Genomic DNA, 23,936 nt, shown 5'->3' on the forward strand with positions numbered 1-23,936 from the left:
CAATGATATAAAATATAAGAATGGTCAAAGTTCTTATATTTCATTTACCTATTTAAGTAAATACTTCTTTCTTTTTCAAGTAAATTTAACGTGTGTTTATTTTTTCTCTCTAGTCACTACTAACGGGGGTTCTTTACCCCCTACAATACCTATTATAACCCCTATATGTCGAGCCTCTAGATACACAACCTCCATCTTATATGGGGGATAACTATTATAACCCCTATATTTTAAACCCCTAGATACACAACATCCATATTATATGGGGGATAATTAACCCCAACCTTTCCAACACCCATATAACATCCAATGATATGGGAGTTAAATAACTCCCCCGACTTTAACATTCAAATGTTAAGGAGGTTAAATGGATTTTAAATGTTATTCAAGTTTGATACATGGGGGTTATACATATTTAAATGTTATATTCTACAACATACACCATTTTAACATCCATTCAATTCAACAGGATGATTTTGTATCCTATATTTATGTAATCTGTTATATGAAAACAAAATCACTCACCATGAACTGTAATAATATAAATAAACTTTATGTTCATCATGAGGTTTATACATCTTTTCGATCATATAGGTAGCATTTAAAAGAAAACAGAATGGACAGATATCAATGTGGTTGTTTTTCTGAAACATTTCATGATACTTTTACTAATACTGATCAAATTGAACACAACAACATTTGTGGACAACACCCATCACAAGAATCAGCTAAAGAAGGCAATGACAAGAAATTTAAAATGGAACAGGTTATAGGAAAAGCTCGAGAAATGTTAATGGCACAAATGGATTCTGATAATGTGGCGCATCATTTGGCAACAAGAAACGTCATAACCGTAGAAGATAAAAACAAAGTGTTCAAGATTAAATCTAAATATATGAAAGCTGAGAGACTTTTGAAACGTGTTATTGAGTCTAACAATTCATCTCTTCACCATTTGAGGATGGCTTTAATCAAGGCAGACCAGAAAGATCTATTGAAGTATATAAGTGAAAGAAATGAGCAATACGTAGAGTTTGATGATGATGATTTAACCAAAAGCTTGGAAGGAAGGTGTATGATTCCGTTACAAGGTGATTCGTACGTTGTTGCGAAAACTTACAACGATAAGATTCTCATAAACATTCGTAATAATTATCGAAAAGTAGCTGAGAAGAAATATCCCACTAAACAAGGTGTGTCGCTTACACTCTCAAGATGGCTAAAGTTGAAATCTCAAAAAGACTACATTAACAGTATTTTTCAACTTGTAACAGATGGCGAATCGGTAGACGAAGAACTTATTCACTTAGGCGGAGGAGTGTACGTGACACTAAATTCAAAATATCCTAATGTAGACCTAAGACATTTCTGGAAACCTGAGGATTCGGATAAACCCGTTCCAACCAAACGTGGAATAGCATTAAATAAAATCAAATGGAACAAACTTTGTGATGTCATGACTATTATGACTGACTTTGTTCCAGAACTTAATAATGCTATCGTGTGTGAGTATACTCACTACAATGAAATGGAACTTCAGAAATGTTCTGAATGTCATCCATTTAGTGACGAAGATGAAGAGGAAGTATCTCAAAATCAGGAGGGGGATTTTCAGATAATGAAACCCATTATCATGCATGATCATGAATCTGAATAAAATGGTGGTTTGACAATTTGTGAAAAGCAATGGAATTAGATGACACACTAATGACAATAATATTATGTTTAATATATTTTGCTGTTGTATTTATAAAATAAAATATACATATATAACTATTAATGTGTTTGTGTTTTTAATTTAATTCGGTATAACTGTTGAATTATTTTGGAACAGGTAGCAATATAGTTGACGATACTCTTATTTTTAGAGAAGGGTTTTACACTTTTAGTTTTTGTTTTTGATCAATCAATGTTGATATGGTTTGTTTTTAAAGGGATTTTTATTTTCGAATTGGTACAGATTTGTAAAATTTTATAAATCATTGTTACACAGATTTAATGTTCATTTAAGTGGGTTATCATCAGAACGTTAATACACGTTTAAAACTATTGTAAATTTGAACACTATTACACCACAGAAAAACAAAATGACACAGAAGCAAAAGGAGAATTACGTTAAAAGAATATGGACAAACCCTAATCATCCAGGAGCTTTTGCTGGACCAGATAAATTATTAAAAGTTATACGTAGTGAAGGAAAATTTGACATAAGCAGAGCACATTTAAAAAAGATTTTAGCTAAAGAGGATACATATAGTGTTCAAAAACCTTCACGAAAAACATTTAGACGAAATAGAGTAGTTGTAGCAGGGTTGAATGCTCAATGGGACGGAGATTTAGCATCAATGGAAAATGTATCGAAATACAACTCAATGGAAAAATACAACTCGGATATTAAGTTTTTATTGATACTGATTGATATTTTTTCAAGATTTTTGATAGTTAAACCTCTAAAAGATAAAAAGAGTGACACAGTAACGTCTGCTTTAAAAGAGATTTTTAAAACGGGTAACAGGAGACCCAAAACTGTACGTTTTGATTTAGGCGGAGAATTTCAATCAAGTGTAAAAAAATATTTAAAGAAAGAAAAAATTAATGTATTTTACACGCACAATTCTAAAATAAAAAGCAATTATGCAGAGAGAGTAATCAGAACGTTAAAAAATCGTATTTATTCTTATTTTATGGAAAATCAAACATCTAAATACATAGATGTTCTTCAGAAATTGGTTAACAGTTACAACAACACACCTCATCAATCCTTGGGAGGGGCAACTCCTGCGTCTGTTACCAAAATAAATGAGGACGAAATAAGATATATACAATACCTAGTTAGAAAAAAAGCAAAATCTATAGAAGTAATAAAAAGGAAGAAGAAAAAACAAGTTTACAAATTCAAGATAGGAGATATTGTACGAATATCACAACTAAAAAGGGTATTTGAGAAAGGCTATCAAGAAAATTGGACATTGGAATATTTCAAAGTATCTAAAAGATTTAAAAGAGAAAACCAAGACATATATAAGTTGAAAGACACCCTTAATGACGACGTGAAAGGATCGTTCTATAGATACGAGGTACAGAAAATAGACCAATCACAGAAGAAACTGTACAAAATAGAAACTATTCTAAAAACCCGAAAGGTAGTAGGAAAAGAACAAGTATTAGTGAAATGGTTGGGTTGGCCATCAAAATTTAATTCTTGGATTTTAAAGAAGTCGATCAAAGATATAAAATAATATGCTGTAATTGTTAGATGTCATTCAAAGCCAAAATGAGTTTGATAATTGTTGTGTCTTCAGAAGATGGAAAAGGTTTATTTACCGATAACAAACCCTACGATTTCAGAGTTAAATTAAATCAAAGAATACGGTTGGATCATAATTGGGTGATCGCCATTACGGAATTTACTTCATCAGAACGTATCGATTCACATAAAAATCCTGAATTATTTATTTTTTCAGACATATGCCAGAATAGTTTCATTGGAAATAACGAACATCCATTACTTAGAAGGACATATTTTGACAACGCAAAACAAAGAAACATTATTTACAATAATCCGTATTATATTCAGGTCAGACAGGGTGAAATACAACAAATTCATTTTTATATAAAGGATGACAAGGGACAAGATGCTTCATTTTTACAAGAGAAGGTGACCATAACGCTTCATCTGAAAAAAAGATCCCCTTGTTCGTGAAATGAATAATTATCTAACAGATCCTCTCATCTGGAAAAGATTTCATAAAAACATGGAGGGGAATAAATTTAACGCATACAGTTACAGACGATTGAAAAGAAAAAATCAATTAGGACGGGGACTTCATGGTCGTTTTAGACATTCTTACATGATTCCTGTGAATGTGAATGCAAACGACACCGAGACAAATTCCATCAGTACTACCATGGTATCACCTGTTGTTGCCTCAGAAGATAGGGCAACTTCAGAAATGAAGGACGTAAAAGAAAAGAAAAAACCCCATGTTAAGGTGTCGAGTATTATAAAAAGAAAAAACAAGAAAAAAAAGCTCAAAACGAAAAAGGAACGCAAACAATCAACATCAAAAACAACCAAGAAGAGAACCAGACGAGCTTCAAAAAAGAAATTCAACAAAGACTATTACGATAACGTTTGGAGTTCAGTTTCTGTTAAAAAAAAAAAGAAAACGATAAAATAAATTATGGCTTTTTTGAGTGAAGATAATAAGGAAATTGGCCTTCCAATGGAACTTTCAATATTTGCTTCTCCCCCTAACCAAGTGGCCATAGATAAAATAACATATACAGAGGAAAGGCCAATATCTAATCTGATTAATGATTCCACACCCATTGAAATAGTAATCTCAGGAGCTGGTAATGATTACATTGACTTGAGAAAAAGTCGTCTTTTTGTTAAATTACAAATTTTAAAAGAAGACGGATCTTACCTGCAACCAAAAGAAAAAACGGGAATTATTAATTTACCGTTACAGAGTATGTTTTCACACATTGATGTATACATGAACAACAAATTAGTATCGGCTAATTCTAACAATTATCCATGGAAATCGTACTTCAAAGTTATACTGTCTTTGGGAAGCGATGAACAAAATTCTCAACTTCAAAGTCAGCTTTTTATGAAGGATGATGACCCTATGGATTCGTTGACATTAAATGCTGGATATGTTAACAGATATGAATACACAAAAGAGTCTAGGACATTCGAATTAGAAAGTAATTTGATGGAAGATGCATTACTTTTGGATAAGTACTTGATTAGTGGCGTGGACATTTACATGAAACTGTTCCGTTCCAGTGCTCCTTTTTTACTGATGTCCGGAGAAGCAAAACCAAATTACAAGGTTAAAATATTAGACGTGTTCTATAGAACTGCTAGGGTTAAAGTGGATCCGGGTGTTATTTTGAATCATAGGCGTCAAATTCAAGAATCTCCAGCTAAATATTTGATTAACAGAAGTAACGTAATACAAAATGTCATACCTCTAGGATCAACAGAATTTTACTGGGATTCTTTATTTCCGAAATCTCTACCTTCTAAAGTTGTGTTCGGACTTGTTCCTCAAAAGGCAATAAATGGTGATTATACGGCCAATCCTTTCAATTTTCAACACTTTAACATGTCATGTATTACTTTGAAAGTCAATGGTGTGGAAGTGTATGGATCACCTCTTAACATGGATTTTAGCAACAACAGAAATTACACAGCAGCATATGTAAGACTTTTTGAAATATGCGATAAATGGCAGAAGGATACAGGATTAAATATTTCTTTGAATGATTTTGGGAATGGTTATACGTTCATAGTGTTTTCCTTAGATCCTTCTGATTTCCAAGAAGATTTTCTCAATTTGGTAAAACACGGAAATGCTCGATTAGAAATACGGTTTAGCGTACCCACAACAGAGGTTGTGAATTGCATGTGCTATTACCAATCGCAAGCCATTTTGACATGTGACGAGACAAGAAATATAAACATAGTGGAACCATGAATGCAAGAGAACTGATCGTTTTTTTAAAAGACTTTAAATGTTTAAATAAAGTATCTATCTGTATAAGTGACATTAATGGTTTGCCTGCTACCGTTGTGAATCACTACCCTCAACTATTTATTATCAATCCTGGAAAACATTGGTTGTGTGTATTTTTCTATGACTCTACAAAAGCTGAATATTTTGATAGTCTGGGAAAATGTGTAGAGTTTTATGGAACTAATTTAGCAAAGTTTATAAGCAACAACGCTAAAGATTGTTTTTCAATACAGAGACAATTACAGTCTAACACTTCAGATATTTGTGGACTTTATGTTGTATGTTTTGTAGTGATGAAAGTATGTTATCAATTTTCAATTAAAAATTTTAATGATATGTTTACTGATAATGTATTTGAAAATGACCAATTCATTAAAATGTTTTTTTCTAAATAAATATTAGATGTAAAAAAAAAAAAAAAGTTTTGTTCTTTTTACGAGGGGTCTTCTCTGATATGAATATAAAACTCATATGCGACGTATCGTCTTCATTTTAAACAAAGTCATGGAGAAGGAACACACTCTTCTTCCTTTTTCATCTCCAACCACAATATATATCTCTGGACCTACTCAAGCAGGTAAATCGATTTTTACTAAAAAACTTATAGAAAATGCTGACGTAATGTTTACCAAACCACCGGAAACAATTTTATATGCATATTCCGAATATCAACCATTATTTGACGACATTCAATCGTCCAACTTAATATTTCATGAAGGTCTGCCTGATAAACAGAAAATAGAAGAATTTACTCAAGATACTCAACATTCGTTAATCGTACTGGACGATTTGATTTCTAAAGTAGTACAATCAGAGGAAGTTTTACATTTATTCGCCGTCACTAGTCACCACAAAAAGGCATCAGTGGTCCTTATTTCACAATCTTTGTATCCTCCAGGTAAATACTCAAAAAGTATTTCCCTGAATTGTGCTAATTTTGTCTTGTTTCACAATCCTAGAGACATGCGTCAAATTGTAACGTTCGCATCACAAATACTTCCAGGAATGACTCGATATTTCTTAGATGCATTTTTGAAAATTACAAAACAGAAGTATGCATACATACTTATTGACCTCTCGCCTCATAGAGAAGACAGACAATACATGCTTAGAACGGGTATTTTTCCAGGTGACACCTGTATAGTTTACAAACCTATATAAAAATGCATTCTTGTTCGTACGATCATTTGGTGATAATGAGCAGGCGAATGAGGTCAAATGCTGTGTTTCTGAAGTTTTTATACGAAGCTGGTACAAACCAACGAGTTGCAATCTTATCAAATCTGACTAAACCACAAATCAGTGTTCTATCTGAAGTAGCTTTAAATATTTATAAAGGAGTATTCCCCAACAAACAAAAATACGTCAAGTCATTAAAACCATATAAATCCATTGTGTACCAATTGGGAACAAAATCAGTAGGAGTGCGAAAAAAGAAACAATTATTGATTCGTCATAATAAACTAATTCCTAGTTTGTTAAGACCTGTTATGGATTTTTTGCAATGATGGCAAAAGAACTAGTTTTGTTATCTAAAAGAAAATATGATGAACTTTTAAAATCTGCGTCAGAGGATAAACAAGACAAACCTACAGGAGAAATAATGGAAAACGAACATGGCGAGAAACCGCAAATTTCTAAACCCATAGAGCAAGTTCCAAACTCTGACCCAGCTGAAATGGGACGGTTCGTTGAGAAGATTAACGACGATGCGAGTGGTACACCAGGAATTCTAGATCAACCTCCTAAGAAAATGAAAAGAAAAAATATGAAAAAAAACTTAAAATGGATATTATATTAACTTTTAATTATGTAACTTCTCATTTGTACAATAAAAATCTTCAATAAAGGATTAATGTTAAGTCATTTGTTGCAACAGTAACCGAAAGGTAAAGTAGTTAAGTCATTTAACAATCTTCTCTTTGTATATACCATTCTGTACTCCTTTTCCTCAATCCTGTTGTATAATTTCCTTTTACATGCAAGTCGGGAAATTTTACGCGGATTGGTAGTCTTTATTGTTTTGATAGTTTTATTCACCACTACGTCACAAATAGATGAAAAATTTATTAGATCTGAATTCATCTTATTGTCTAACGAAAAACCTCTCACTTTACACTTTTCATTGCCCGATGCCAATCTGTAGGCATAATTCTTAGGTCCTCCGGCCACAAAATGTGTGATGTGTTTATCCTCAGGTGAAATTTCATTTGTTAATTGTCCTAAGTAATTGCCAATAGGAAGTGTTTTTGAGATAATTTTATCTTTATCACAAAAGATGATCGAGTCTGTGTCTACATACAATGTGTTGTGACCCACTTGTTCCATAACGTTGTAGAGCTTGATTCTGGCCCAACAGGTAGTAAAAGATGCTATGAAGATGTTGGTTTTAACGTCTATGGGGATAAAAGGGGTCTCGTGTACATGTTCTATTTGTATGAAATCTTTACTAATGATATGGAAATCTTTTACATCCTTCCGGGGATCTGAGAGTAGCTGAAAGAACTTATCTCCCTCGTGTTCGTGGAAAAACGCTGTTTGCCTCATATTTAAACGTTGACCAAACTTGCCCCAAAAACTATTTAAACATATTTTTGCCAAACTACGGAGTCCTGGATTCTTTTTTATATTATCATAATCTAAATGTATTCCCTCGTGTTTTGCGTAATCAGCTATATATTCCATCTTTTCTTGATCTGTTTTACACTCCTGTGGGAAACCTGATGCTTCCTGTTTAAATTTCAAAAATAGATTGACGTAGGCATCAAAAAGGCCTCCCACACCCGTAAAAGGATCATGCTTTTTGAATTCTTCAAAATGATACACCTCGTATATTTTAAGGATTTCGTATCCTTTGGAAAGAGCCAGCTCCACTTCAGGAGTACACCATGTACCAACAATGGCTCTCTCGTCATTGGTGCATGTGCAGTCGTTTTGGTTTTCATCATCGGCACACTTTTTGCAAAGTGGAAACTTTAATTTTCCATTGGAAACGTATGGTAAAACGGGATGAAAAAGACGTCTGTGGGGTAAAATCTTTACTTTAACCACCCCAAAATACTTGGAAATATCTTGAAAATTCGATGTTATGATAACTGGATGTCCTATGGGGTATTTAGCATACTTGTTGACGCTAGGATACAAGCTGAAAAATAAAAGAAGGAAATTATCAACTAAGTAACCAAACAATGTAACATAAAAGAGTTCTGAATATACAAATGAATCAAAAACAGTACTTATTACATTATTTTATATTACCTTGTGAAATCATAATATTCAATTGTCTCTCCTGGTTCTGCGCATTCATGGTACAGTTTAATTCCGTTAGTCCTTCCGCCATAAAAGCTATCCCTTACATTTAATCGGTCTGTAATATCTAATGTAGAAACTAATTCTCTCATTTGGTCATCTGTCGACATTAATTGATGAAATTCGTGCTCCCAGATGCACACATACTCGTATCCTAGTCGTATCAGTTCCCTTTCTTTCTGTTTGGTCATAATATATAGTTCGGCCATCGAATGTTTTGTCTTCGGATGAGTTGTCTTTGTTCTATCATGGGGAAAGCAGGAGGGACAACCATGGAAACAACAACCTGAAATCATTAATGATAATAAGAGGGTTTACATCAATCAATGCGCCGCATTACTTTAACAATCGTTATTCAGTTGTAATAGGTGGGAATCGTTTTGATCGTCTTGAAAGAAATCGATAAATAATAAGAAAAAATATAATAAATTTATAAATATATAAACAATATAATAAATTTATAAATATATAAACAATATAATAAATTTATAAATATATAAACAATATAATAAATTTATAAATAATATTGTCGCCGCCGCCTCCTATGCCCTTAATTATTTACTCACCTAAAAATTCGTATGCCGTTTTCTTTGGAGAATGGACATAACCATCTAGTCTAAAATTCGTGCCTGGTACTTTGTGTTCTCCTCGACCATTTAGTGCGTGTTGTATGTGAATTGGTTTTCCTGACCGTCTACTACGCTCCATTGTCCATTCCAACCATTGGATTGACACTTTACTGAAATTGTCTCTTGATACGTAACCCTCTGACGGAACTACTGCAATGGGACTTTTAACGAAAACTGTTCTTCCAATTGTGTACGCATTAGACGCATCTATCGTTTCCTTTAATACCCATTCACCGTCAGGTAATTGCACTTGAAGTGAACCGTTCACAAATTTCGAGGGACACTTGAGATTTGTGTTCTGGGTTAAATCCGTCACACACGTTTCATATTCTTCCTCTAGGAACAGTTGCCTGTAGATGGCTTGACAGACAGAAGCAATCGTGATGTAATTAAACGGATCTATACCTTCGGCGTGCGTTATTATTTCGCCTTTTTCGTTAGTGTCTTTTACAGATGTCACGTCAATCATAATTTTACGAAACTCCATACATCCTCGCCTCAAAATATCTACATCTGATACGCAATAATTGTACATCTCCGACTGAAAGTCAAATATTTCATTTTCTTTTGAACGGTACCAATTCCAAAATAATTGGGCTTCTTCTTCTCCCATATAATCGACTCCATAATATGATGCAGCCGGATAAGGTCCTTTATATGATTGGTGTTCTTGGGTGTTGAAGAGGTGTGGGAAGTGACCCTTCTGAAGCTCCTGAAGACCAAAGCATTGTGGAATCTTCGATAACTTCATATTGATAAAGTTGATAGAATCGAGAAATGTAAGGTCTAAGTTTTTCGAGACATGCATATAGACAATCTTTGAGCCATCGAAGATGATTTTATCGGGTTTTACACTGTGATGATCTATGAGTGCATTGAGTAGGGGGTAGTTGTCGAAACCTTTGGCGTTGTGTGCTATGAGAACCGTGTTTTTGTAATGGGGGGTCATGATGTGAGAGCAGAATTCGTAAGGTACGTTGTTACCTCTAAACACCCTCTGTCTGTAACCGCAACCATCTTTACAAGGTAAAATCCTTTTGTTCTTTTTTACTATTCTACAGTTTTCACAGCGACTCCCACAAACGTCACACTTAGAGTTTATCGTTAAATCATCGTTTTCACAAAGGGTACAAGTAGATTGCAAAACAGCAAAATTTACCTTGTGCTCATTTAGTCCACACCAAGACTGATGACAGTTGATGCAAATTTTACAGGAGTTACATCTCGTTTTCATAGCACATTTCGTTTTACAAGGTTGGCTGGGTACGTAACCATTAGAACATTGTTCTTCATATCTACATCTGACCTCATAACAGTTTGTACACATTTTGCATTTTTTACACATGTCTGTTGTCGAGCATTGTTTCTCGCACGGTTCGCCGAGCAAATGACCTTCACTACAGACCATTTGTTCATTTTGTGTTGTTTCAAAGTCGTAAAAAAAATATTTCCTCGGTTCCTTTTTACTAGAATTCCAAATAGATTTCCGCTGATAACACAAATGGTCTCCTAATTGATATTGGGAACAATTTTTACATTTCCATTCCCCGCATCTATGTTGTTCGGGTGCTCGTTTGTTTCTTTCTAGGACTTTTTTACAAGTTTCACACTGGTAAAACCTTTCGCACATTGATTTGTCGCAATCATGGCCTCTGATGGTTTTAAGGGAGTTGTGTCTTTTATAACACGCTTCACTACGACATGTTCGGTGGCAGTCTGAACAAGTAACTTGATCGTTACTGATCTTACATTGATGACTACCGCAAACGTCACATGTTTCGCTACAGGAGTGCCTCCCCTTGTTTTTATACGGGGTTAAACAGTGCGAACAGAAATAGCCAAAACCAAAATAACCATTTATACTCCCTATGGCATCGTAATGTCCATTTCCATCTGCATCACCCGTAAGGTACAGGTAAATGTTTTTACGTTGGGAGTTATTAGCCACACGATAAAATTTGTTGCCTAATTTTGAGGATAACACCAAAATATTGAGGTCCAATAGGTTTTCAAAGCTATGAATGTCTCTAATGCTTAGGGGTTTGTCAGTTGGAAGATTTGCTTCTTTACATAAGGTTAATGCCATGGTTTTACTGTAAGATTTATTATTCACAGCGGAATCACTCACGTGTTTGTAATAACTTTTGGTAGTCATGCCATGTTTCAAGACTTTTTGAAAAGTGTTCATGTTGGGGTCATCGTCTTTTGTGATCTCTCTCCATTTGTTCAGGGGAACGACTTCGCAGAGCTTTAAAAAACATCTACCAATCGCTGTTGCCATACACATTTCGTCGTTATTCGATACCTGTAATAATGACTTTTTTAGGGCAATTGAATTACGGGTCCCTTTGAGTCTTGTTATGGGTATCGTACCACTCCCACTAGGTACTGCAATGCTCCCTATTGTGACTTGCATAGCTGTATCCAAGGGTAAATTTTCGTCGGAATTTAGGACGTTTTCTACTGCATCCATGACCCTTTGCGAGTTAATGTTGGACCAGTTATCCAATGGTACGACTATCGAATTATTCAATTCGGGATGTGAAATGATAACTCTTCCGAGGTCATAGTCATTTCCTCTGGCCCTACCCAGTACGTCATCGAACATATCCCTAAGTTCGTTTTGAAGATTGCGCATTTTTTTATTTTTCCAGGTATCTTTGAATTTTACTTTGTATGTAGTCTCACGGGCTAAATTTTTGGAGAAGGTTTTCTGTCCCGACATTTGAAATAAATAAGGTAAATCTTCGTTGTCGTTACCACTCCCCCTTTGTTCGATGTCATCCATAGTCAATGTGATATTAGGGTCGATACTGTTTTGAAGGGACGTGTGTACACCTTGAATAACACTCCCACCCTCTTCAAAGTTGTAGGGGGTAGCCATGTAATTTGTCGTTATAGCATCCATGTCCATTACGTTCGCATCTACCCTTTGATTCAAGTCATCCACGGTATATACTATATTTTGGTTCAAACCATATTGAAAGTGTGTTTGTGATTGAGGGTCCATATATTGACTAGCAGTAGCTCTGTAAGTGATGTGGGAGTGACTTGTTGATGGCATATTTATGTCTTTGATATTTTGAATAACATTAAAGTCGTTTAAAGCATCCAAATCGAAATTAATGGCTAGGTCATCTGAATTTGAAAATGTATTGATGTCATCTATAATTTGGTGAAATTCCAAATGATCTTTCAATTCCGATGATAAGTTGAATTTCATATAACACTTTTGACATGTCAACAAAAATGATAGTCTGTCTAAAACTTGGGAGTTGTTTAAAAGGCAGTTATCTGTAGCCCAACTTATTAAACTGTCAGCATCTGTAAATGTGTTCAATGTATATGTCAAATTGAATGACAGAAAGTGTCTGATCCTATTTTGTATCAAAGGATGATTTATTAGGTCATTGTCTAATGCCCATTGCTGCAAGTCCTCTAAAGATGTAAAATCCTTGACAATACTGTTCAAACTTGGTGATTTATGCTTCATTGTTTTTGGTTTTGTCCATTTACTGAAAAATATTTGTTATTATTTGGTTTTATTTCTTTGGTATTTGTATTTGCTTGATTCTGTTAAGATAAAAAAAAAAGTGATACCACTATTCTAAATTTTTAGTTTGATTTTACTAAAAGCAAAAATATTTGAAATGTTTACTTACCTTACATTTCATATGTTTCCATTCAAATAAAATCTTGTTGATTTTACTTGGTTTTATAACCCCTAAAATCATGTCATAATGTTAAGGTTCAAGTATTCTGTGTCATGACCTTGGATACAGTCCAATGAGTTTTACATAATAAAATATTGTTGTATAATTGTACTGTTTGTATGAGGTAATTTTAAGGTTCAATAATTCTGTGTCATGACCTTGGATACAATCCCATGAGTTTTACATAAAATATTGTTGTATAGTGGTACTGTTTGTATGAGGTAATGTTAAGGTTCAATTATTCTGTGTTGTGACTTTGGATACAGTCCAATGAGTTTTACATAACAAAATATTTGTATAGTGATACTGTATGAGATAATGTTAAGGTGCAATTAGTCTGTCATGTCATCATGACCTTGGATACAGTCCAATGAGTTTTACATCATAAAATATTGTTGTATAGTGGTACTGTTTGTATTAGGTAATGTTAAGGTTCAATTATTCTGTGTCATGACCTTGGATATAGTCCAATGAGTTTTACATAATAAAATATTGTTGTATAGTGGTACTCTTTGTCACACATTTTTTTTTCTTAATTATAGATAAATGAAGACATAATGTTCATAATGGTTTTAATCAAAATATATACATTCATCATGAAACAAACATACATATTAAAATGCTTTTGGTTATGGAATTTCAGGTAAAGGAATGCAATATATTTTAACAAATATCACATTTATCTTCAAAACCTACAATATTAAAATAACTGTTCATAATTTTGTGTGTTTTTTTTTAATTTCAAAATCTTATATTTAAAGAATATTTAATAAACAATAACCAAGTAACTTCTTATCAAACTAAATTAATTATTTTCCCCCTATGTTTCTTTTTATAAAACAAGTATTTGTTTAACAAAGCAATTACAGACATAGTGATATCAGAATTTCTTGGAAATTGTATGGCCATATTAGTCTTGATATATTTGGGATGAACACAAATAAATATCACATTACCTCCATGTTGTACACAACTAATTTATAAAATAAAACTTCCTCAATAATAACTAAGTATTATTATTATTTGAGATCATTTCTTTAAAAAACAACGTATGAGTAAAAATCACCTGAGTAACATTTTAGCACCAATTCTTTAACACACAAAAAAAAAAAATATCACATAACCTCCATGTGGTACACAACTAATGATTGTATAAAATAAAACTTCCTCAACAATAACTAAGTATTATTATTATTTTGAGATCATTTCTTTAAAAAAACAATGTATGAGTAAAAATCACCTGAGTATAACACACAAAAAAAAAATATCACATAACCTCCATGTGGTACACAACTAATGATTGTATAAAATAAAACTTCCTCAACAATAACTAAGTATTATTATTATTTTGAGATCATTTCTTTAAAAAAACAATGTATGAGTAAAAATCACCTGAGTAACATTTTAACACCAATTCTTTAACAATAATAGCACCTTGACTAGTTTATTATTTTTTATGAAGAACAATGACATATGTCATTAAAAATATCAGTTTAAATATAAAAGTCACAACAGTTATGGCAATAATATCAAGTAAAATATATTCATATAAAAAAACAGTGATGAGGTAATACAAATCAAATACCTTTTAAAAAAAAAATAACAAGTGTCAACAATAAAAAATTAACAATCACTGGTGTAATTGAGTTTTTAAATAATTTCATACATGAGCATAAAATTTTTTAAACATCAATACATAAAACATGTATACCAACAACAAAAAATACTAAACTACTCTATATACATCTTTAATATGAGCATCATATTCTGCAATGGATAAAAAAAAAAAAAAAAAATCTAAATGAAATTTACACATGTAAATTAACCCTTTTATGAAAGATGTAAGTATATTTCTTTAGGTTGAAAAGTTTAACATTTTAGATTTAAAACTAAAACATGTGTATTATCCAAGTGAAGTCAAATAATAATATACATTCAAAGGCAAAACCAAATACACCCTTTCACCATAAAGCACTTTTAAAATTAGGGAGACACCAAATCCATAGTTAAAAAAGTATGTACCATTGAGTGTTTTGGATCTATTGTTTTTTAATAATAAGAATCCTCCCATAGATATAAAAAACATATTATATAACTAAAGAAATTGGTGTATGTATCTTCACTTAGATACTAAAAATAAATGCATTCACCTTACTATTTCCCCCTTTATGAAAAACATCACCCACTCTCCAACATAAAAAATAAAGGCTCAAATACATTGACCTAAATAAAAAGGATTAGGCCTAAAAATCAAAACAAGCAAAAATCTACTAGCTAATGAGTGTATTTCTAATATGTACAGACTAATTGTTTTCAATTCTTTTATTTCAGGTGAGAAAATGTATTCAAATTTCATATGAGAGGGTAAATAGTTTATTTTTAAAAATTTCAAGTGTTCAAAATATACCATTAAATTTTCAATTAAAGAAGAGATTATTCTTTTAAAAAAAAATTTGTGTTTATAAATAATTAAATAAAAAATTACCAGAGTTCAACAATTAAGGAAAATATAACATGATTAAAAATGTTTACAAGGCTGCTTCTAACTGTTTCTTCTTGTTGCGGGTTCTGATGGCCACTGGTTCATTCAGTTCTACCATTTCCATGGGTGGAGCAGATGGTTCGGGTGATGAGTCTCTGTTTTCAAAAAAAGTAGTAGGTGAATCTGATGTTGGTAAGGGTATGGTGTGTTCAATTGGTGTAGACTCAAATGAAAAAACAGGAAGTCTGTCTATGGAATAGTCGGGTGTTGATGTCGGAGGTGGAGTGAGTGATGGCGGGACAGTAGAGGAAATCATACTCAAAAAAGAGGTCTGTGTTTGAGATATCTGGTGTCTGTCAGCTGTTATGGTGGTGTTGTCTAGCGGTTGGTGTAATGGCAAATATGTAGTGTTTCGTTTCAGTTGTAGTATCCATTTCAGGACAGACAAGAATGTAAACATCCCAAAAATTCCACACCCTGCCCAGAATGCTGTAAAACAAATTTATATAAATATAAATTAAACATATCATCAGACCTTTATATATATATATATATATATATATATATATATATATATATATATATATATATAATAAATTTTATACATGTCTGTAAAATCATATCTCATATATGTTTACTCCATTGTTTTACTAGTACTATTATAAATGAGAAAAAGTATTCATTTATCTCCCTTTATTGATGCATGCAGGGGAGATAATTAAATCCCTTTAAGATATAGGGGGTCATAAGTTTAGATGTTTGAGAGTGACAACAAAACAGGTTCAAGATATCCATTGTGTTCCAGCAATCAAAGTTCTTCTGTATTTAAAGAGACATAACTTAAGTAACTATAGATGCATACCTATCATAGCAGTTTCCATGGTGCTTGACATCTTGTCACCATATTTCATTATTGTTTTGTCCTGTACTGAAATAATAAAAAAAAAAAATATTATAAATAAATCATTACTATGTTGTGTAGGGCCCTTTCAAAAAAAAAAACCTGCTCAATAATCAAAATGTTCCATTTACAGAGTTACTGGGATAAGTCCTCAATTGGCAAGAAACCTCATGTTAAAATTTCAAAGTTATATTAAAAACTGATGTGTCCACAGACACTGACAACACTAACACAGACATAGACTGTCCCACATACCATAATACAACCATTTTATTTTCAGTCATATAAAAACCTGACCCCCAACCATTGTAGAGAAACCATTTGGAGAAATGTCATGCTCTGTACAGTATAAAGTTCTATATAATTTGATAAGAGTAGGCATCTTGGTAAAATTTACTGCCCCCAACATTTTACCATCAATCCCCCTTTTAAAAAAAAACAAACATATTGTACTGTATATAGCTGAAGTATTACTCATTAATAATTGTATAATAAAATCTTACTTTGATTTGTAGTCAGTGTTGTAGACTTTTTCTGTTTGTTAGTCATTTCCAATTGAGAATTCTGTAAAACATTGTCTGGTACTACAAAATAAATGAAAAAAAAAATTAATAAAACATGTTTAATTCCTTCCTTAAAAAAAAAAAAAACCACACACAAAAACAAAAACAAACTGGCAGTATCTTACTTAAGTATTGAATATTAATAATCATACTTAAATAATAAATCTTACCATGAACTGTAGTTATTTCCTGTTTCCTAGTTGTTTTTTCTTCCTCTGGTAAAATATTGTCTGGTACTGTAAAATAAATGAAAAAAAAAATCTAATACTGGAACTGATTGAAAACTTGTTACAATCTCACATGACATTGAAAGAGAAATTTGATATTTCATACCTAGTTTTAAAATAAATTTGTTGGAAATGTTCCCATGGAATTATAATTTTGATCACTCACACTTACTGCAGAAATCAACTACAAAATTGTTTAATTATGCACATACAGAATACATTCCATGGGACATGAAGATCAGATTTATTTATCCTTCAACTTTATAATAATTCCTTGTCAAGAACTGGTCGGATGCCCTTAGAGTTATTCCCCCTTTTTTTTAATTTTCGAAATAAGGCAAACTGTTGAAATCGTTAGAATGGTTGGACTTTAAGACATAAATCTTGTGAGGGTAATCATAAAACTTACCACATTCTATCTCATTGCAAAGCCAATTGCATAATTTGTTGAACACGTGTACCACTGTTGGCGGTTGATCTTGTGCCTTAAGAAAATTGATGGTACAATTACAACTTTCCGACTGAATTTCAATAATTCTGACGTTTTGAAGAATGTTTATTTCTGTACTACAGAAGCAGTTGGCAATTGCCGTTTCATATTTACAATCTATCTGTCCTTCTGCGTTTAAAACTAACAATAACACAAGAAAATGTACGATCCAAAATGCCATGTTTGTTTTCTAATGTACCAATGAGAACGTGATGGGTTGTAAACAACAGAATAAAAACATCGGAATCTTCATAAAAAATATAATATATAGCAAACAATATAAGTATATTTTATAAACAAATCAATTTTCATCATATTTTAACACACATAATTAACGTCGTAAGAGAGAAAACTGAAAAAATTAACTGTGGTAATTACATAACTCCTTACGGTTCACTAAATATATATGTTGGAATGGATATGTTATTGTTTCCGGAACGTTACATAAGATATTTAATTTTCCGATCATTTTCACACGTTAATAACATGATTAAAATTACACAGTGAAAACTATTCTTAGATAATGATCTTTTAGTAATGTGCTAATTGAAATGAGGTTACCAAAGATAATTAATGGTTTCACAGTTAACTGTAAGCAGTGGCATTTGGAAAGGGTAGTTTATATAATAATGTTTTACTGTTACATATTTTCTCACATTAACAAAACATTTTAAAATAATAATAATCCTTTAGCAAGATGTTATTCAAATTTAATGAAATGTGTAACATCCTATTACAAAAGATAATTAACGGTTTCCCAGAGTGTAAACAGGGTACCCGACGGATGGCATTTGGAATGGGTTATTTATATAATAAATCTTTGCTATTATGCATATAGTCTAGTTTTAAAAAGTCTCATTTATTATGTAACATTTGTATACATAATAAGTGTAAAAATCAGTTAAACTTTATTCAGAGAAAGGAATTTGAGAAAAATGTAAGTACAATTTGTTGAGTTATTTTTCATTTTAACGCATATTCTTTATATATGAGATAAAATATTTGTTATCTTCATCTTAACTTAAATTTATGAATTTTTGTTGTTAGAAACCTTACAAAATAAACTTGTTTCTATAATTCTAATAAATTAATTAAACTTGAATTGGTTAATTCTACTACATATGTAAGTGATTTAATGTTGGTTTTCTGGTTTTAATCAGTCCAAATGTGACATGGGTAAACCCTAAATTCTAAATTAAATAATAAAAAAATGATATTGAATTTGTGTAAAGGAATTTAGTGTAAATATGTCCGTAAGTTAGGGCTGTTCCTGATTTTGGAGATGATATTTTACTACGAATAACAAAACCAGAAAACTGTTAAATTTAATGTGTGATCCTTATTCTCCTTAATTTTGTTCAGAGATTTCTGAAAAATGTCCACATTAAGACCCTCTTTAATATTTGTGTATATTTATTAAATACATACGTAAAGTTTGTTAGTATGTTTCATATATGTTTCTCGTTTCTCGTTTTGTAAATAGATTAGACCTTTGGTTTTTCTGTTTGAATTATGTTACACTGGTTATTTTGGGGCCCTTTATAGCTTACTGTTCGGTGTAAGCTTTTGCTTCGTGTTGAAGGCCGTACTTTGACCTATAACTGTTTAACTTTTTATGCATTGTTACTTGGATGGAGAGTTGCCTCATTGGTACTCATACCGCATCTTCTTATTTATACTAATATTGTAATGGTTAAATATGTTTTTTAAATATATTTTTGTTTTAATTATTAGATTAAAATGGAATCTGTCATAAAACAGGAAGTACCAGTTAGAACCCCTGAACAGACCAGGTATATATCAGTAAGGTTGTTAGCAAGACTATGTTGCCTTCATATTCACAATATAATCAATTATTTTGATAAGATATCATTTAAACATCCTTTGAGTGAGTTTACACTGTCCATGTACTTGTTTGTTGTCTTCGTGTGTATTATACGTATTTCTTGTTGCGTCCTTTGTTTGCATGTGTCCGAATTTTGCAATAGTCTATGAATTTATGATTTGTTTTTATTATCCTTTTGATTTGTTGCCGTGGTATTCGTTTTCCATTGTATTAAATTTATCTTCATTTATCTTAGCTACACTGTAAAAATTGTGCTTAGAACCTAAACATGTTTAGGAAAATGTTTAGAAGCTATACACATAAATGTCTGTTGTGTCCCCCTTCTAAACATGTTTAGAATTTCAACATGTAATGCCCCACATGCTTAGAGCCTAAACATGTAACCAATTGTATAACATGAAATGTGTATAGAAAAGTGTTTAGGCCCTAAACACAATTTTTACAGTGTATATACTGCTAAAATTTATATATTTTATAATCTTTACATAAAAGTAATACATCTAATTTATGCTTTTGTAGATCTACTAATGTGCCTTTGGAACCTGTGCAACAACAGCCACCTAATAGAAATACCCAGAACATGTGAGTATATTTTTTCTTTTAAAAGCCTATTTTGTTTTAAAATAATAGAACTCCAATCATTAGTAATTGTATATATCATAATTTATTATTTTAATTTTGTGCTGTAAAAAATAAATTTTATCTATATTTTTTAGAGCTTCAGAATTTGAGATGGTGGAACATTTAAACAACATAATGAGTACAAAAATCGAAGATTTAGCCATCAAGATAGCATACAATGCCCACATATTGACAATACAAAAGAGAAAGTTGAATGAGGAAATTAGTTTTAAAAAACATTTAAAAATGAGAAAAAGAATGCTATTAGAAAGAAGAACAAATGGCATATAATTTGATCTTTGGAAATGGACACTAAAGAACTTTAAATACAATAAAAGAGTTGTATGTTATGATTGTTTTCTTTAATCTTTTATTACACAAAAAGTACCCTTACGGTGAGACAAACTCATAATGAGCAAATGTATGGACAGTACCGGAATGCAGTTACCCTCTTGCCTTCCCTCTCTTATGGCCATCGGATTTGAGTATATACTTTATATTAAGAAAAACACATATATTACATAATAGCTCATACATTTATTTTGATATTTTCCAAATACATAAGTAAGTCCTGTTATTAACTTCTGTGATAAATAACTCTTGTTATATACTGTATTATAGACCTCAAATAGTCCCATTGTCTTTGTGATAAGGATATTCCTTTAATAGTAGGTTTATTGTTCAAAAATTGACGAATGTCTATAATTGTTCTTTTGTTGTATTCACACACAGTTAACATAAATTCACCAGGTAGACGGAAATGTTTAATATAAGAACACAATGATTGGTTAAAAGTAAGGTTCTGTTCATTTATATCATAGTTGGAAACATTCATGTTATGCTTTGACATGTTTGATGACAAATATAAACTACCAGTTATCCATAGGGTAGATGCTGTAAATATGAATAGCACTATAACACCTGTCCATTTCAGTACATTTATGTGAATTTCATATTGATGGTACATATTCATTAAACTTGATGTGACACTATTTTGTGGTGATATTGAATTGATTCTGGTATGAGACATGGTTAATTTAAATAGTAAATCCTTTCTGTTAGAATTCAAAAATATATATAACCTTATAGAGTTTAAACACACTTTTATAAAATATTGTTGAATTGTCAGTTATATATTTGTATTCCTGATTGGTTAAACAGAAACACCTCCCCCCTTAACTTTAAATTGGTAAAAAAAAAAAAAATTGGAGTAAATATACATAAGAGAAAATCTTATCATTATATATTCTGGATGTAACAAATGGGACATGCCCCTCAGTACAAAACTTAGATGTTGGATATAAGTGTGTCAAACTTGTATATCATTTAAAATCAATTTAACCTCCTTGACATTTGAATGTTAAAGTCTGGGGGTTATTGAACTCCCATATCATTGGATGTTATGTGGGTGTTTGAAAGGTTGGGGTTAATTATCCCCCATATAAGATGGAGGTTGTGTATCTAGGGGCTCAACATATAGGGGTTATAATAGATATTGTAGGGGGTAAAGAACCCCCGTTAGTAGTCTAGTCAGTTCAAGATATTCCAGTTTCATCAAATTTCATATCGATACTCTGAAAACACTCATTTTCTTGCTACAATATCAATCTATACATTTATCATGGCAAACTCTAACACATTGTCTTTCTTGATAAAGAATAAACTTTGTATTATTTTATTGTAGATGTACTATAAATGTATGCAGATTTGTGAAGCTTTGACACATACATGTATAAATACATTCAATGATTTAGAGAGAGTTACATGTACGTGCTTTCAAGGAACATGGACGAATGGACAGACTGAGTGACTTGGAAAAACTTATTCATCCAGGTGTTCCCCCTTTAGAGTATGAGAAAAAGGATGGGTGTAATTAAAACAGATTTTTTTTTTTAACAAACAAAATCTGTTAGAAACTGACATATTTCCTCCAAAAAACTTTCAATTTAAACATGTATTAAATTTATTTATTTCTTTACCTACACAGGTTTAGATTTGTTTACCTGTTTAGGTAAAGATTTCATACCAAATGGCATAAATATAAGACAACAATATGGGTTTGTAGAATTTATGGCAATTGCATATTATTTCATCAGATGAATGGTTTCTAATAAAATTTGACCGTCACAATTACAGCGCTTGAAGAAGAAAACAAATAAACTGTTACCAAATAAAAGAAACTGCCATGATATAAAATATAAGAATGGTCAAAGTTCTTATATTTCATTTACCTATTTAAGTAAATACTTCTTTCTTTTTCAAGTAAATTTAACGTGTGTTTATTTTTTCTCTCTAGTCAGTTAAAGATATTCCAGTTTCATCAAATTTCATATCGATACTCTGAAAACACTCATTTTCTTGCTACAATATCAATCTATACATTTATCATGGCAAACTCTAACACAGTGTCTTTCTTGATAAAGAATAAACTTTGTATCATTTTATTGTAGATGTACTATAAATGTATGCAGATTTGTGAAAGTTTGACACATACATGTATAAATACATTCAATGATTTAGAGAGAGTTACATGTACGTGCTTTCAAGGAACATGGACGAATGGACAGACTGAGTGACTTGGAAAAACTTATTCATCCAGGTGTTCCCCCTTTAGAATATGAGAAAAAGGATGGGTGTAATAAAACAGATTTTTTTTCTTAACAAACAAAATCTGTTAGAAACTGACATATTTCCTCCAAAAAACTTTCAATTTAAACATGTATTTAATTTATTTATTTCTTTCTTTACCTACACAGGTTTAGAATTTTTTACCTGTTTAGGTAAGGCCACACTTAAAAATATTTTGGTTTGCCCAAACCCTACCCAAAGGTTGAGACAGTGGGTAGGTTGGTAGGCCTTTTCTTCTTTTTTTTCAAAAAAAGAAATTGAAGTATCAGATGTTTATTAGTCTTCATGGCTATTTGATTAAAAAAAAAACTTCTTCAAATCAGGACAATAAAAGAATTTGAGTAGGCAGCTTTTTTCTGGGTATGTAGTGTTTGGGCAAACAAACCTATTATTTATTATGGCCTAAAGATTTCATACCAAATGGCATAAATATAAGACAACAATATGGGTAGGTAGAATTTATGGCAATTGCATATTATTTCATCAGATGAATGGTTTCTAATATAATTTGACTGTCACAATTACAGTGCTTGAAGCAGAAAACAAATAAACTGTAACCAAATAAAAGAAACTGCCATGATATAAAATATAAGAATGGTCAAAGTTCTTTTATTTCATTTACCTATTTAAGTAAATACTTCTTTCTTTTTCAAGTAAATTTAACATGTGTTTATTTTTACTCTCTAGTCAGTTAAAAATATTCCAGTTTCATCAAGTTTCATACTGATACTCTGAAAACACTCATATTCTTGCTACAATATCTATACATATATCATGGCAAACTCTAACACAATGTCTTTCTTGATAAAGAATAAACTTTTTGTATCATTTTATTGTAAATGTACTAAATATATGCAGATTTGTGAAAGTTTGACACATACATATGGTGCTCAACCTTCATATATAAAATTTCATCAAAGTTCATTCAATGATTTAGAGAGAATTATACATGCTTTTAAGTCAGGTGCATGGCTAACCCTATTTAGTTGGGTTAGT

General features: G+C 31.5%; 4 protein-coding genes across 5 annotated transcripts in view; 1 reads left to right on the forward strand and 3 right to left on the reverse strand.

Moving 5' to 3' along the window:
- LOC143051992 (uncharacterized) overlaps window positions 1–23,936 on the reverse strand; it is a 60,920-nt gene that overhangs the window by 25,276 nt on the left and 11,708 nt on the right. The window lies entirely within an intron of this gene.
- On the reverse strand, window positions 7,395–12,358 carry LOC143050731 (uncharacterized). Its single transcript, XM_076223852.1, has 3 exons — window positions 9,407–12,358; window positions 8,790–9,126; window positions 7,395–8,676 (listed from the first exon to the last, which is right to left on the reverse strand). The coding sequence occupies exons 1-3, from the start codon at window positions 12,351–12,353 to the stop codon at window positions 7,395–7,397; spliced, it is 4,566 nt and encodes a 1,521-aa protein (XP_076079967.1). The 5' UTR covers window positions 12,354–12,358.
- Window positions 13,767–17,825, reverse strand: LOC143051994 (uncharacterized). Its single transcript, XM_076224966.1, has 5 exons — window positions 17,765–17,825; window positions 17,299–17,364; window positions 17,069–17,149; window positions 16,527–16,592; window positions 13,767–16,153 (listed from the first exon to the last, which is right to left on the reverse strand). Exons 3-5 carry the CDS (start codon window positions 17,112–17,114, stop codon window positions 15,711–15,713), a joined length of 555 nt encoding a protein of 184 aa, XP_076081081.1. The 5' UTR covers window positions 17,115–17,149; window positions 17,299–17,364; window positions 17,765–17,825; the 3' UTR covers window positions 13,767–15,710.
- Window positions 18,746–20,662, forward strand: LOC143051995 (uncharacterized). The gene is made up of 4 exons (XM_076224968.1): window positions 18,746–18,782; window positions 19,580–19,638; window positions 20,211–20,273; window positions 20,408–20,662. Exons 2-4 carry the CDS (start codon window positions 19,586–19,588, stop codon window positions 20,601–20,603), a joined length of 312 nt encoding a protein of 103 aa, XP_076081083.1. The 5' UTR covers window positions 18,746–18,782; window positions 19,580–19,585; the 3' UTR covers window positions 20,604–20,662.

This window comes from Mytilus galloprovincialis, chromosome 11, assembly GCF_965363235.1.
Source record: "Mytilus galloprovincialis chromosome 11, xbMytGall1.hap1.1, whole genome shotgun sequence".
NCBI classification, from domain to species: domain Eukaryota; kingdom Metazoa; phylum Mollusca; class Bivalvia; order Mytilida; family Mytilidae; genus Mytilus; species Mytilus galloprovincialis.

Excerpts from the sequence above, each read along its gene's own strand:
- LOC143051994 (XM_076224966.1), bottom strand. The coding sequence starts at position 17,114 with ATGACTAACAAACAGAAAAAGTCTACAACACTGACTACAAATCAAA. Across the intron at positions 16,593-17,068 it reads AACACTGACTACAAATCAAA|TACAGGACAAAACAATAATG; the intron begins GTAAGATTTTAT and ends TTATTATTTCAG. Across the intron at positions 16,154-16,526 it reads CATGGAAACTGCTATGATAG|CATTCTGGGCAGGGTGTGGA; the intron begins GTATGCATCTAT and ends TTTGTTTTACAG.
- LOC143050731 (XM_076223852.1), bottom strand. The coding sequence starts at position 12,353 with ATGGCTACCCCCTACAACTTTGAAGAGGGTGGGAGTGTTATTCAAGGT. Across the intron at positions 9,127-9,406 it reads AACGGCATACGAATTTTTAG|GTTGTTGTTTCCATGGTTGT; the intron begins GTGAGTAAATAA and ends TAATGATTTCAG. Across the intron at positions 8,677-8,789 it reads GAATATTATGATTTCACAAG|CTTGTATCCTAGCGTCAACA; the intron begins GTAATATAAAAT and ends TTTATTTTTCAG.
- LOC143051995 (XM_076224968.1), top strand. The coding sequence starts at position 19,586 with ATGGAATCTGTCATAAAACAGGAAGTACCAGTTAGAACCCCTGAACAG. Across the intron at positions 19,639-20,210 it reads AGAACCCCTGAACAGACCAG|ATCTACTAATGTGCCTTTGG; the intron begins GTATATATCAGT and ends ATGCTTTTGTAG. Across the intron at positions 20,274-20,407 it reads AATAGAAATACCCAGAACAT|AGCTTCAGAATTTGAGATGG; the intron begins GTGAGTATATTT and ends TATATTTTTTAG.